The sequence below is a fragment of the Colius striatus genome, chromosome 24, assembly GCF_028858725.1.
Source record: "Colius striatus isolate bColStr4 chromosome 24, bColStr4.1.hap1, whole genome shotgun sequence".
NCBI lineage: Eukaryota > Metazoa > Chordata > Aves > Coliiformes > Coliidae > Colius > Colius striatus.
In genome coordinates, this window is record NC_084782.1 from 2478277 (window position 1) to 2491700 (window position 13424).

The following is a 13424-nucleotide window of genomic DNA, read 5'->3' on the forward strand; positions in this document are numbered from 1 at the left end:
GCCACGCCCCAAACGCAAACCACGCCCCAAAAACAGAGCCACGCCTCCGACAATGAGAGACACGAACGCGCCATTCACAGGCCACGCCCTTTTCTCATAAGCCACGCCCCATTCACAGACGCGTCCAATCCCGACCCTCATCCAGGCCACGCCCCTCCGCAAAGCCCCGCCCCCGCCGAGCCGCGCGCGGTGACCGGTGCCGGGGGGTGTCCCCAAGCCGCCGCCGTTCGCGCCGGAGCAGTCGGGACCATTCGCCCCCTCCCCACCTCTTCGCCCCCTCGGCAAGCTCCGGGGCTTTCCCGACGCGTAGCGAGCGGACAGAGGCGGGTGCCCGTGTCAGAGCATCCCCCCGGGAGCGGCAGGACAGGCTCCCTGCATCGTCCCGGGCACCTTTCCGTGGTGTTGAAGGGCTGGATGGTGCAGCACCGCGGCACCGAGCACATGCTCAGCCCGGCAGGGACGCAGGAACGGGGCAGAAACGCCTTTGTCAGGCAGCAGCGGCTCACACACGTCCAGCCTGTTAGGAAACGCGAGTTCCAGTTCTGCCCCGTGACCCGCCCGCACCAACATGGGCCCTACCCTACGTCCCTCCCCTATGTCCACGGCAAGAAGTTGCAGTGCAGAATGAGTCCCAGCAGCCAGTAGGACAGGAAGAATCCCAGCACGCATTTGCTGAGGGGGGTAATGGACCTCCAGTTCCTCAGCAGCATCCACACAGGGTTCTCACAAGTCCTCTTCCCACAGGGAGCAGCAGATTCACCTCGAAGAGACTCGTCCTTGGAAGGAGATGCTGTGGTTTCATCATCAGTCCCTTCGGTCCTGAGTAAAGGTTCGTGTTCTTGCAGCAGGTGAGCAGAGAACCAGTACAGGACAGGAGAGGAGGAGCCGAGGAACCGGGTCAGCACCTGAACACAACAAGCAGAGCAAAACATCACACAGCTTGCAGGTCCCTCAGCTCTGATCCTGAGGGTCTCTGACAGACTGCAGCTAAAGGGGACTGAAATCCAGCCCCACATCACGGTGCTGGGATTAATTACACTGAAATGAAGCCTCTTGCAGCTCAACCTCTTCATTTATTACATCTGTGGCAGCAGAGGAGGGGTGGCCAGGCTCTGGACAAGCACAGCAACTGATTGTCTCTGCTCAGGGGCAGCAGCTTCAGGGGAGATTTGAATCTCACTCTTCAAATATTTTTTTTATTGGAACTCTCAACTTTTTAGCACACAGCTAGTGGCACCAAAAGCCCTCCAAACACTGTCCAGGGAGCGGTGAGAGGCTCTGGATCCTTTTGCTGGCTCAGCCCAACAGCAGGACCCTGTGAGCCCAGAGCTGGTGCGCTCATCAGGGACCCTCCTGCTGAGTAGAGGAACTGCCTTTGGAAACTCTCCTTCCAGAGCTCTGAGAGAGGAAGGGCAAAGCACTCAGTTTGCATTGTGCTGTGCTGCCCTGTGGCTGTCCCTCCCTCAGACACCTCTGAGCTCTCACCCTTCAGAAACCACTCCCATGCGTTGCTCTCATCGTCCTACCTGCACGTGCATGCAGAAGAATCCAAACAGCAGCAGGGCTGTGGCATGGACCACGTACACAAAGGCAGCAGGGCAGCAAAAGCCAGCTCTTGGTTTACTCTCTTCTTCGCTCTTTCTTCTCTCCAGACCAAGAGTGAGGCAGTGCCGGGGGTCTGCGACGGCGTAGGTCCAGGCGGCCCACGAGCCCAGGAGCGTGACAGGCAAAGCGAGCAGGAAATTTGGTATCTGCTTCAGCTCAAAATACCTCAGAAAGCCCACATTCCAGTAGGAGTCTTGAACATAGGAATAGACCACAGGGAAGGGCTGGGAGCACCACGGGGGTTTGACCCCATCCACGGCCGCCAGACGATAGCCCTTGTCCAGAGCCAGCTGCAGCAGCGGGCTGGGAACGGGCTGCTCCGGGCCCCAGCCGGGGCCACAGAACCTCACGTAGGCATAGTACTGAAACAAAGCAAAAGGCAGAGCAATCCCTGCACACAGCAGAACCGCTGAGGATGTCAGGCTGAGGAGCTGCTGCCACAACGGAGGGAGATCCTCCGCTGCGCCCGGACCCGCCTGGAGCCGCAGGGCCAGGCGTCTGGCGCGGGAGTAGAGGAAGAAGCCGGCGTTAACCAGCCCGTTGGCACGCGCCCCGGCGGCCAGCGAGAAGAGCAGCCCGCTGAGCCAGCCCTGCCCCTGCTCCAGCTGCCACATGGCGCCGAAGGCCAGGAAGGCAAAGACGCTCTCCGAGTAAGCGGCCGCCAGAAACACACCGGCAGGGCTGACGGAGAAGAGGAGTGCGGCGAGGAAAGGCAGCCTGCGGCAGCTCAGCACGGCGCGGCCCAGCCGGTACAGGGCAGCGGCCGCCAGCGGCGCCAGCAGCCAGTTGAGCAGCGCGGCCGAGAGCAGGAGGCGGCTCCGCGGGCGCAGCCAGGGTGCCAGCGGGCGCAGGGGCCCGTGCGCCAGGGCGCGCAGGCTCAGCGGGTACAGCGGCAGGAAGGCGCAGCTGTGCTCGTACAGGTAGCCGTGCTCGGCGATGAAGAGGAAGTGCTCGGCGTCCCAGCGCGACAGGCCCCCCAGCAGCCGCTCCAGCAGCGCGTCGCAGCCCCCCGGCTCCGGCAGGCGCGGCGGGGAGAAGGCGTCTGCGGCGTGGTCTGGGAGCAGGAGGTTAAACAGGGCCTGTAAAGCAAAAAGGGGGAGAGGGGGGAAATCCAGCTGAGAGCCTCGGGTATGGAAAGCAACAAAGGAGGAGGATTCCTGAGTTCAACGGGGAAACCTGCCGAGAAGGAGCCTCCACGGGCAGCCTGGGACACGGCTCCCTCACCTCAGCACCAAAGGACTTTCTCCTCCTGGAACCTTCAGTGTTCCAGCTTGTGCCTGTTCCCCCTTGTCCTGGCACTGGCCACCACAGAACAAAGTGTCACCTCATCCTCCTGACACCCACCCTTTAGGTGCTGATCAGTGTTGCTGATGATGAGAGAGGCCAGTGCAGGGCCACCAAGATGATCAGGGGACTGGAGCATCTTCCTTATGAGCAAAGGCTGTGGGACCTGGGGCTGTTCAGTCTGGAGGAGACTGAGTGGGGAATCTCACTAATAGTTACAAATATCTCACTGGTGGGTGTCAGGAGGTTGGGGCAGCACTTTTCTCTGCTGTATCCAGTGACAGGACAAGGGGTGATGGGATGAAACTGGAACACAAACAGCTCCATTTAAAGGTAAGGAAAAACAGTGCTGAGGTGAGGGAGCCCTGGCCCAGGCTGCCTAGGGAGGGTGTGGAGGCTTCTTCTCAGGAGGGCTTCCAAACCCATCAGGACATGTTCCTATGTGACCTGATCTAGGTGGGAGCTGCTTCTGCAGGGGAGTTGGTCTGGATGAGCTCTAAAGGTCCCTTCCAGCCCCCACCCTTCTGTGATTCTCTGAGATCCCCCTGAGCTCAGCCTTCTCTTCTCCAGACTGAACAGCCTCAGTTCCTGCAGCCTTTCCTCCTCACACAGGTGTTCCAGTGCCCTGATGATCTTGATGTCCCTGCACTGGCCTCTCCAGCAGTTCCCTGTCTCTCTTGAGCTGGGGAGCCCAGAACTGGTCAGTCCCCAGATCTCCATCACCTCTGCAGCTCAGCAGGCATTAAGGGGTTTGCAGTCTGGAGGAGGCAGCAGGATCACACACCTCCAGGAGCTTGGGATGCTGACCTCATTTTAAAAGGTGAGAGAACCAGAGAGCTCATGAGGCAGGAAGGCTGCAACTTCATGCATTGTGCTGTCATTCCAAATACAAATATGTTTAAAAAGCCCTCACAGCCAAAGCCCACAGCCATCAGATGGTTTTGTTGCTTTACATGCAGTCTGGGATGAGTCCCCTGCAATGAACTCACTGCTGGCAGGGAAAAGGCAACGCTGAACAAATTGGGGCTAAAAGCCACACAAGCTGTTGTTTGCCATGAAGCACACATCTGGCCCTGGCATTGCCAACACTGAGTCTTTCATCCCAGCTGCTGGTTTCCCTCAGCCCTGCCCCGTGGTGACTGGGGCCCAGTTGCCAGCTGGCCAGTGGCCCACAGCCTGCCCTGGCTGGTGCTGCTTCAGGAGGGCCCCAGCCCCGGCTCCAGCTGGGCTCTTTGCTCCCCATCTTGCTGTGCACAGGTAGAGTGGAGTGAGCAGCCTCAGAGGAGGGTGTCTCTGGAAATGAGACTTGGGAGAAAAGTGCAGGAGGAGATTATCACTCCTGTTCTGTGGATAAACAGAGAGCTCAGCCCCTCGTGCTGCCAAAACAGCCCCTTGCACAGCAGTGTGAAATCATGGTGAGTTACACTGATACACGTGGAATGTAACAGCAACCTGCTCCCCTGGACTCAGCTGCTCTCTTGGCTCTCCAATCACAGGATCATTTCCCAGCCAGGCAGAACCAGGGAGCAGCAAACAACCCCCTGGGCTCAGGGATGGCAGACTTGCCTGCAGCAGAAGTGCCAGGGCTCTGCAGCACACCGCGAACCACACGACCTCTCGGAGCTGGGGGTCCTGCCAGCTCACCAGCTCCATCCTGAGCTTGGAAGCTGCCTCAGGAGCTGGGAAATTCTCCCTCTGTTTTTGGAAACCTGAATTCATAGAGAGAAGAGAGACAGAAAAGTATTTCTGGTTTCATCTGTGCTTGTGAATGATGCACCTTTAGGCACTTCAAAGGGCTGCAAGTCTCTATGAACAAGAAAGTCACTTCTGAAGGACCTGGCAGATGATGCAGAAGGACTCTCTGGTTAAAAATACCTCTGACTTCTCAACCTTGGCCAGGAGGCAGAGGAAGAGAGGAGGAGAGGTTCTAACATGAGCTGGCAGCATGTTTCTTACTGGGCCAGTGTAAACAGCAGCAGCAGCTGGGCCGGTTGGATGCCCCAGCAGACACCAGCAGCTCAGCCAGGACTCAGCCCAGCACTCACACATATGGGCAGGCTCCAAGGTGCTGAGTGGGATTCAAACATTTGGGCCCTCTCAGGCTTCCCCCACCCCTTCCAGCATCTCCAGACCTGACACACACCATTCCACCTGCCTTTCTTCAGGACTTTGGCACAGAGCCTGGTCTCCAGAGGGAGGGGATCTCCTTGAGAAGTAAACTGCATCTGCTGAGGCGGCTGCGGGCCACCTCTGCCCTGCAAACCTCACCTACAAGACTCAAACCCCTCTGTGGGGTCTCCTTGGTCTTTTCTGTGTATTCTGTCTCTGAAAGGCAGGCAGTGTCCATTCTGCAGCTTGTCAAGGTAACACCTTTCTTCCACTGGCTCCCCAGCCACCAAACTGCTTTTTAGTTTGAGACACAGGAGATCCCCAGCTCACACTAAGCTCCAACATCCTGCAGTTTCCCACCTGCCATCCTCCTGATCCAGCGCTCTCACGATACATAAAGCTCCCCAAACCCATCACCTCATCATCTAAGCTGAGACTCTCCTGTTCCCACTTCACTGACAGAGAAAAAAACCAACCCCACAACCTGGCAAGTTGAAAACTGCACGAGACAGCAAGAGAGCAAGTGATCAGCCCAACAAAAAACAAGCTCCAAACTCCAGCACTTACAGTTCCAGTCCCCAGCCCCAGGATTAATGCTTCTTATTTAGCCACATACAGCAGTTCTGGGGGTTTTGCTCACATTCTCCTCTTGCTCCAGAGCATTCACAGCTCCAGACAAAGCCACTAGCAGGAGGCACATTCTCCTCAATCCTGAAGCTGTGAAGTTATTTTAAGAGAGGGAATACTTCAGCCCAGCTGTAAATTCTATTAAAGCAGCACATTCACAGCTGCAAATCCCATTAAAGCACAGCAGCCAAAAAAAATCACCCCAGCACTTTAAACATGGGGGGTTTTTTTTGACGAGGAAAAAGCCTCGAAGCTTTCAAAAGGCTGCTCCTGTCAGGACACAGCACAGCTTGTCAGGGAGCCTGCAGAAAGCCGCAGCCCGCGAGCAGGGCTGTGGCGGCGGGGGGCGGGAGCTGTGTGCTGCGGAGGGAGCAGCGGCGCGGGCGGGGAAGGGACACGGCAAGGCAGAAGCGGGGGAGCAGCGTTTCAGCAGAAAAAGAGGTAAAACCTTCACTAAAGAGGCTTTTCCGCTCGCAGTCTGCGTTGCCCCCGGCTGGGAGCCGCGTTGGGCTCGCTCTGGAAGGCGCGCTAAGAGAACCAGAGGATGGAACAGGGGCAAAACACGCCGGGGGTAAATCACCGCGTAGATGAAAACGCCTGGAGGCCGCGCTGTCCCGCTGCAGTGCGGCCGCGGCACCGGCCGAGGGCAGCAGGAGCTCGGCTTTCCTCTCTCCGCGGCCGGGCCGGGCAGCGCATCCCGCGCGGGCCCCTCCCGGCGCTGGTTCGGCCCCAGAGCAGCTCCGGGCTGGCGCCGAGAGCCCCGTCCTGACCGGCCTCCGGGAGCCGCGTTGGCCCCGCGGGGGAGGCTGCTGCCGGCCGGCCGCCGTTCGGCAGCCCGGCGCGGCTCGGGGCGAACGGGAACGTCCCAGCCTCCGCTCACAGCCTCGGGTGTGCGGATGAGAACCGGCCCCGCGCCGAGGGCCAGGCAGGGCCGGGAGCCGCGTGCGGGACGGCGCCGGGGCCCGAGGCGGAGCCGGGGCAGCTCCCGGGGCAGGTCCCGCGGGGGCGGCTCCCCGGAGCTGCCGGGGCCGGGGCCGGGGGGGGCTCGGCCCGTTTGTGCCGCGGGTGGCCCCGGACGCCGCCCCTCCCCCACCTGAGCGCCCGGCGCGCGGCTCCCGCGCGGCTCCGTCCTGCCGCCGCCCCCCCGCGCACACGTCACTTCCGGGCAGCGCGCGCGCCGCCGGGCCGCGTGCCGGGTCACGTGGCGGCCGCGTTGGGGATGGGGGGAGGGGCGGGCGGCGCCATCTTTGTTACGGGCGGGCGGCGGCGGCGGCGTCCGAGGCCCTTCCCGGCTCCCCCGCCCGGAACGGGCTTGTTGCGGCAGCTTTGTGCCCCCCGGCAGGGCTCGGTGCGGCAGAGCAGGGGCCGGTGGGCCCGGTAGCTCAAACCCGGAGCACACGAAGCACCGTCCCGCAGCTCAGTGTGTGTCAGGACACTGATCACTCGCTGTTACAAGAGAGGGGGCAGGTGGCCCTCAACGTTCGTCCACGGAAGCCTCAGGTTCTGCTTTCAGCTGCTGAGCCTGTGCCAGGGCCCCGGTGTGTGCTGTGCCCCGTGTGTGCTGTTCTCCTGTGTGTGCCATACCCCATGTGAGCCATGTCCCTGTGTGTACCGTGCCCTGTGTGAGCCATGTCCCTGTGTGTGCTGTTGTCCTGTGTGTGCTGTTGTCCTGTGTGTGCTGTGCCCTGTGTGAGCCATGCCCCTGTGTGTGCTGTGCCCATATGCTGGGCCCTTCTGAGCCACAACCAGAGAGAAAGGGGCTTTGCCAGCTCAGTTGTTCAGGGAGGCTCCCCACGTGCCTTTAAGCAGAGCTCCAGCGCTCGCCCTTGCTGGTGAGAACAAGGCCTGGCAGAGGGGTTGGGGTCAGAGAGAAGGAAAACCAGCAGACAGAAAGCTCTGGGTACAAATCAGGTCAAAGCATCAAGGATTTGCGTTCTGTGTGACCTGAGTTGAGCCTGAGCTCAGGTGTGGCTGTGGAATTAGTCCCTAATTACAAACTGCCCACACTTGTTCTCATTTTGCTCATTTCCCATCGCTGCTGCTCCTTCTCCTTCACTGCAGCAGCGTGTGCATGGAGCTGGGGGAGTGGAATCAGTGCCCTCAGCTCAACCCAGGTACAAACGCTGGTCAAATTGGTAACTGAGGAACCACTTGTGGCTGCTCTTCCCCTCCCACCGTAGCTGGATTCAACTTCCCACAGCACCAGCACAGAGCTGTACAAAAGCAGATCATGTTCCTTTCTTCATCCTCACTGCTGAGGCCCTTTCTGAACAGTGGTAAAATCTTCCCATTCATTCAATCAGACTCAACAAAGCTCCTGGAAAACTGAACTATCAGGTCAGTTTGAAATCGATGCTGTTGTCACAGAACAAAGTCCAGCACAATTCTTAACTCACACCGTGGTTTCCATTCAGCATCTGCTGCAGCCAAGGGCACCATTCCTGTCTCCCAAGAAATTCATTTGGAGACAAAGAGCCGAGTCCTGCTGCTGATAAACAGACTGATTCTGGCACCAGGAATCTGCTGTGTGAGCAACAGCTAAGGCAGAGCTCTGGGAACTGAGAGCTTCCTAGGAAAGGACCAGTGGGACAAAAGGAGGTGATTATGTAAGGAATAATGATGTTTGCCTTTAAAAACCCCTCCTTTCTCTCCTAAATAGCTTTTCCCTTTGCTGAAATGAGCTGAGTGCAGTTGTAGCTTCCAGCACTGTCTGAGGATAAAGCTTCAGGCTCCATACATACCCAGTTCCTGAGCCATGGAAATGTGCAGATCTTCACATGAAGAGCCTCAACTTTGGCCGCCTGCCGAAGGGCATCAGAGCTCAGGCTGCTGGAAAACCTCATCCTCTGAAGGAAGTCAGAGCCCAGGGCTCCGAGGAAATGGGAGAGGAATGAGCATTTTCCATCTGGGAGCTGAAAGGGCCGCTCTCCCTGCCCTGCAACAGCCCTGAGCCACAGCTGGAGAGAGCAGAGCCAGCCCACACAGCCAGAGGGGCTCCGGGGGGCTGTGGCAGGCCCAGACCTTCCAGCCTCTGCTGCAAGGGAAGGAGCAGCTGAGCCACAGCACCACAGCCACGGGACGCCCCTGTTCTGCCAGCAGTGTGCCCTTGTGGCCAAGGCCAATGGCAGCTTGGGATGCATCAATAGTGTGGGCAGCAGGTGAAGAGAGGTTCTGCTCCCCCTGTGCTCTGCTGAGGCCTCATCTGGAGTCCTGTGTCCAGTTCTGGGCTCCCCAGCTCCAGAGGGACAGGGAACTGTTGGGGAGAGGCCAGTGCTGGGCCACCAAGATGATCAGGGGACTGGAGCATCTTCCTTATGAGCAAAGGCTGTGGGACCTGGGGCTGTTCAGTCTGGAGAAGAGGAGACTGAGGGGGGATCTCAATAGTTACAAACATCTCACTGGTGGGTGTCAGGAGGTTGGGGCAGCACTTTTTCTTCTGTTGTATCCAGTGACAGGACAAGGGGCAATGGGATGAAGCTGGAACACAAAAAGTTCCATTGAAACATAAGAAGAAACTGTTTGAGTGCTGAGGTGAGGGAGCCCTGGCCCAGGCTGCCCAGGGAGGGTGTGGAGGCTCCTTCTTGGAAGGCTTCAAACCCACCTGGACACGTTCCTGTGTGACCTGATCTAGGTGGGAGCTGCTTTGGCAGGGGGTTGGACTGGATGAGCTCTAAAGGTCCCTTCCAACCCCCCACCACTCTGTGACTCTCTGATGACAATAAAAACCCTTACAAACATCTTACCAAGATTTAATGTACATTTATTCTTAACACGTGGAACATATAGTATAAAGATTTCATACTGAATAAATGATATTCATTAAGCCAAAAAAGGAAAAAAGGGAGGAATTTACATCAAGTTTTTTTTTAGCTACATCGTCTGAAATACAAATATGCAGAATTCATCACTGAAAAAATCTCAATTGTGTTTCTTCATCAGGAACTTCAACTGAACCTAGAACTTTTTCACACCTCGATTAGAAAGAAAACAAAAAACAAAACAAAAAACCCAGGAAAAAAAAATAAAACTATAAGTTGATTGGCTGCTGAGACAGCAATGACTTTATACACAGAGACCTGTACAGCATCCTCCAGGGAGGGATGTCTGGCAAGAGATTAAATAATTGTGTCTCGCTTTCGCAGGTCATCAACTCGATAACTCGTCATTAACTATAAAGGGGGTGGGGAGAGGGGGGAACAAACCTGCCGGGAGTCTGGGGGTATGTGCAATGTACAACGTCAGAGATATATACACACGTGGCAGCGCTCGGGCTGCAGCTAAAGGTTAAAACCAGTTCTAAGAGGTGATCTCAGGGTTATTCATACAATCAAGGAGGAAGAGAAGAAAGAGGTCAGGGTGTTGTAGGTTCCACACATGATACTTTGGGGGAAAAGCTTTTTTTTTTTTGTTTTTTTTTCTCCTCAACATTAACTAAAAACATTTTTAAAAACTACAGCTTGCTGCTGAGCCAGCCTTTGCTTCCTTTTCTCTTTTTTTTTCTCCTTTTTTCCTTTTCCATGTGAGACGTTATTACAGTATGTTTACAGCTTAAGGTTGTACAGTACATGAAGTTCTACACGCTACTGCACAGGCCTCCCTCGGACAAGGTCTGTTCACAACCGGTTAAACTCCTTGGTTCCTGCAAGATTGTGAGTGTACAGCCATAAAACCACACACAAAAAGAGTTCAGCAGTCACTTTTGTCCTTCAAAGAGGTTTTTTTTTTTTTACCATTAAAAACAGTTATGAAAGTGGTGCCTGTCAGTGTGATCACACGGCAGAGTCGTTTTCCCCAAACTCACTGTAAACGACAGCAACTTTGGTTAAAATAAAAAAGAGTCTTCTATGTAGACAGAACTTTGTCTCGATTCAGGACAAATTTGAAGGGCGAGGGGAAAGGGGGGGTGGGGAAGGGAAGGGAGACGTCTTTCCCCAAGGGAGAAGCAGGACAGCGCAGGGCAGACAGTGGATTCTGAGGTGGTTTTGCATAAATAAAGGGCAAACAGTCAGTTTCTACGTTTCTCCACTCACGCACACGCACACAGGGGCTCGGATCCCACAGCTGTCATGACTGGCCAATTAAAAACAGTACATCACAAATCACTTGTGAAACCAAAGAGTTCATCAAAGGCGACACGGAGATGTCCAAGAGCCGCGACTCGTACAGCGTGAACTCCGAGTGGTTCTCGTCCACCTTGGCCAGGGCGAGCAGCGCCCGCGCCGCGCGGCGCATCATGTCCACGCTCGTCGACTCGAAGGGCGGGTTCTGCATGTGCATCAGGCCGGCCTGGCTCTGCTGGAACTGCGTGGCTGCCAGGCTGTCCTCCAAGAAACCCAGCAGGTTGCCAATGCTGCCCTTCTGTACAGCGATGGCTCTCGCTGCCAGGCTGTCCCCCTGTGCCAAGTTGGCCAGTAGTACCACAGCCATCTCTCGACACACCGGGTTCTTTCTGTCACTAAGGAACCTCACCATCGTGCTGTACAGCTTCTCCAAGCGACTGAAGGGGGGAGTCGCCAGAATCAAATCCACGTTGTTGTCCTGGATGCTGAGTTTGCTGAGTGTTTCCAAAACCAGTCTCTGAGGGGAGAGGACCGCGTTGGGCCCCAGGGTTGGAAAGGGATCCTGGGCCTCCGCCGACGGACACACTGCCCAGTGGAGGAGTCCATCCAGGATAGGCAAACAGATGCTTTCCGGGTAAGGGGAGAGGTCCAGCTGGCCAGAAATGTTGGCCAACGTGACCAGTGTGTTTTCACGCAGCATCTCCAAGCAGTCCCACCACCACTCCACCTTGTTGCAGCTCACCCCTTGGTCCTGCTCCTCCTCCTTCTCGTAGGTCAGGGGGGCCTGTTTGCGTTCCGGATGCTTGTGGTGTAAGAGAATCAGTTTCCCCAGAATCAGCAGCAGCCCGGGATGTTTGGACATCTCAAAGTCATTGCCCGGCACAAACGATAAACTCCTGATGATGTTGGAGACGCAGATGCAGCGCTTGGCCAGAGAGTCCTGCCAGTCCAGGAGGGTGCAGAGCGGCGTCTCGTCTTTACTGTGAGGTTCATCCTCCAAGATTTTGATGTTTCTGTGGCTCTGAGCCGGGCTGATGCCAAAGGGAAACTTGCTGCTTTCCTTCGCCGTTTCCAAAGCTTTGGCCTCTTCTTCCTCCCCTGCCAGGGAGCCCGGACGTGCCGACAGCATGTCGTCCATGGTGGCAGTTATCCTCTTCTCGGAGGAGCTGTCGGACGGAGGGCTCTCTCCTTCCCTGCTGCCCGGGTTGCTCTCGGCCGCCGCGCGTTTCCTCAGGGCGGAGCTGCAGGAAGCTCGTTTGTGAGGCGAGGGGAGCTCTGTCTTGCTCTCAAAGTGGGTCTGAATGTGCTCGGTGGTGTCTCCGCCGCCGATCCGCCAGTGCAGCAGCCCGCTGTCGAACTCCTGCACCCGGCCCAGCTTGTCTGAGTAATCCACCACAAACGGGTCGTTCTTCTGCACCACCTTGACTGGAAGCTTGTCAAACTTACTGACGAGTTTCTCCTCGCTGCTCTCTAGAGGTACTTTGTCCTTGCTTGAAAAGGCAGCCTCCTCCTCTTCCTCATCCTCTTCTTCCTCCTCACAGTTCAGGCTCCGTGGTTCGTCCTCCTCCTCCTCCCCTTCTTCAGGAGAGGAAGCTGAAGATTTGCAGAACCGTTCGGGGTCTAATAGTGTTCTTTGCCCTGGGTCTCCCACCTCGTATTCCTTCAGGATTCCGAAGATCTCGATCAGGCAGCGCCGGAAATACTCCACCAAGAGCTCCAGCAAGCCTGGCAGCTACGAGGAAAACAGGAGGGGAAGGAAGGGAACAGCCATCAGAAAACAACTTGGGCCACGCAAGCAGCTGGGGGAGAGGGGCATAAAGGGCTGAGAATTTAAAGCAGGGCTGTTAACTAGTGGGTTCTTTTCACTCTGGCAATAAACTGCTTGCTGAAGAGAGGTCTCCCTCCTCTGAGAGGAGGAACAAAGACAAATCCAGACACTGTCAGTATTGAAGCTGCATCCCCTCCACATGCACACCCCCCTCTGCTTAAAGCTCAGCGCTGAGCAAAGTCACCTTTCTGGGACCACTGAGCAGTTTTCACAGCAGCCACGGCGCTATGCGGCAAGGAACTGCAAAGGGCTGTTGCCCAGACCAGCATCCCAGCCCCACTGGAAGACAGGGCCAGAGAACAACCACCACTGACACCTGAAAGGGCACACAACCCCTGCAGCCTCGAGCCTTTCCCAGCACTCTCACTGCAAAGTCCATTGTGGCCTCCCCACTGTCACTCAGTTCCTCTGTTAAAGAGGCAACGTGTCTCACTAGAGAGGAGCAGGCACAGACCTGCACCCCAACCAACCTGTAACTTACCTGGGGCAGGGAGCAGGCAGTGCCCAGCTGCCCAGAGCCCCTGCTCTCTTCAGACCTGGCCAGCTCCATGGGTACTGGCCCTACAGGGGCAAGAGCTGCTTGGTGCTACCTCACAGACGGAAAACCCTACACAATTAGCACTTCAAAGACCTGCAGGAGAGAGCATCTGCACCCACCTGGCTGAGGTTGAAGGTCATTATGCTGTTGTCATCATAGAGCAGGATGTTTATGGTATCTAAGGCCCACGTACTTTCAGCTAGCAGCCCGGACTTCAGAGACATCATCACTCTCCAGGCTTCAGGAGTTCCTGTAACATAAATACATGATACTTCCAGCTCCTGGAGTTTAAAAACAAAAAGGAGATACTCGATACTGCTTTTCTGGGCCCACAAAGAGCAGAGCCTGCTTGCAGTGATGTACAGCCCCCACG

The 13424-nt window shown here is 56.6% G+C and overlaps 2 protein-coding genes and 1 long non-coding RNA gene across 6 annotated transcripts in view; 1 reads left to right on the top strand and 2 right to left on the bottom strand.

Annotated features, from left to right (window-relative positions):
* Positions 1-48: 48 nt before the first annotated feature.
* Positions 49-6760, bottom strand: PIGV (phosphatidylinositol glycan anchor biosynthesis class V). Of its 3 annotated transcripts, none has more exons than XM_062014698.1 (4): positions 6719-6760; positions 4456-4598; positions 1527-2684; positions 49-905 (listed from the first exon to the last, which is right to left on the bottom strand). In XM_062014698.1, exons 2-4 carry the CDS (start codon positions 4540-4542, stop codon positions 594-596), a joined length of 1557 nt encoding a protein of 518 aa, XP_061870682.1. In that variant the 5' UTR covers positions 4543-4598; positions 6719-6760; the 3' UTR covers positions 49-593. The 3 variants fall into 3 exon arrangements, with proteins under 3 accessions (XP_061870682.1, XP_061870680.1, XP_061870681.1); XM_062014696.1 differs by lacking the exon at positions 6719-6760 and adding an exon at positions 6074-6153; XM_062014697.1 differs by lacking the exon at positions 6719-6760 and adding an exon at positions 5566-5652.
* Positions 6761-6853: 93 nt separating this feature from the next.
* Positions 6854-9373, top strand: LOC133627738 (uncharacterized). The gene is made up of 2 exons (XR_009820364.1): positions 6854-7163; positions 8285-9373. It is a non-coding gene; the product is annotated as an uncharacterized LOC133627738 (long non-coding RNA).
* Positions 9374-9390: 17 nt separating this feature from the next.
* ARID1A (AT-rich interaction domain 1A) overlaps positions 9391-13424 on the bottom strand; it is a 59574-nt gene continuing 55540 nt past the window's right edge. Inside the window, exons 19-20 of one of the 2 annotated variants that reach the window (XM_062014695.1) lie at positions 13171-13301; positions 9391-12417 (exon numbers count right to left, since the gene is read on the bottom strand). In XM_062014695.1, the coding sequence (XP_061870679.1) occupies positions 10690-12417; positions 13171-13301 (1859 nt within the window). In that variant the 3' untranslated portion in view covers positions 9391-10689. The remainder of the gene's footprint in view (positions 12418-13170; positions 13302-13424) is intronic. The other variant, XM_062014694.1, reaches the window with a different exon arrangement.

Excerpts from the sequence above, each read along its gene's own strand:
- PIGV (XM_062014698.1), bottom strand. The coding sequence starts at position 4,542 with ATGGAGCTGGTGAGCTGGCAGGACCCCCAGCTCCGAGAGGTCGTGTGG. Across the intron at positions 2,685-4,455 it reads CCCTGGCACTTCTGCTGCAG|GCCCTGTTTAACCTCCTGCT; the intron begins GCAAGTCTGCCA and ends TTTGCTTTACAG. Across the intron at positions 906-1,526 it reads TCTTCTGCATGCACGTGCAG|GTGCTGACCCGGTTCCTCGG; the intron begins GTAGGACGATGA and ends TGTTGTGTTCAG.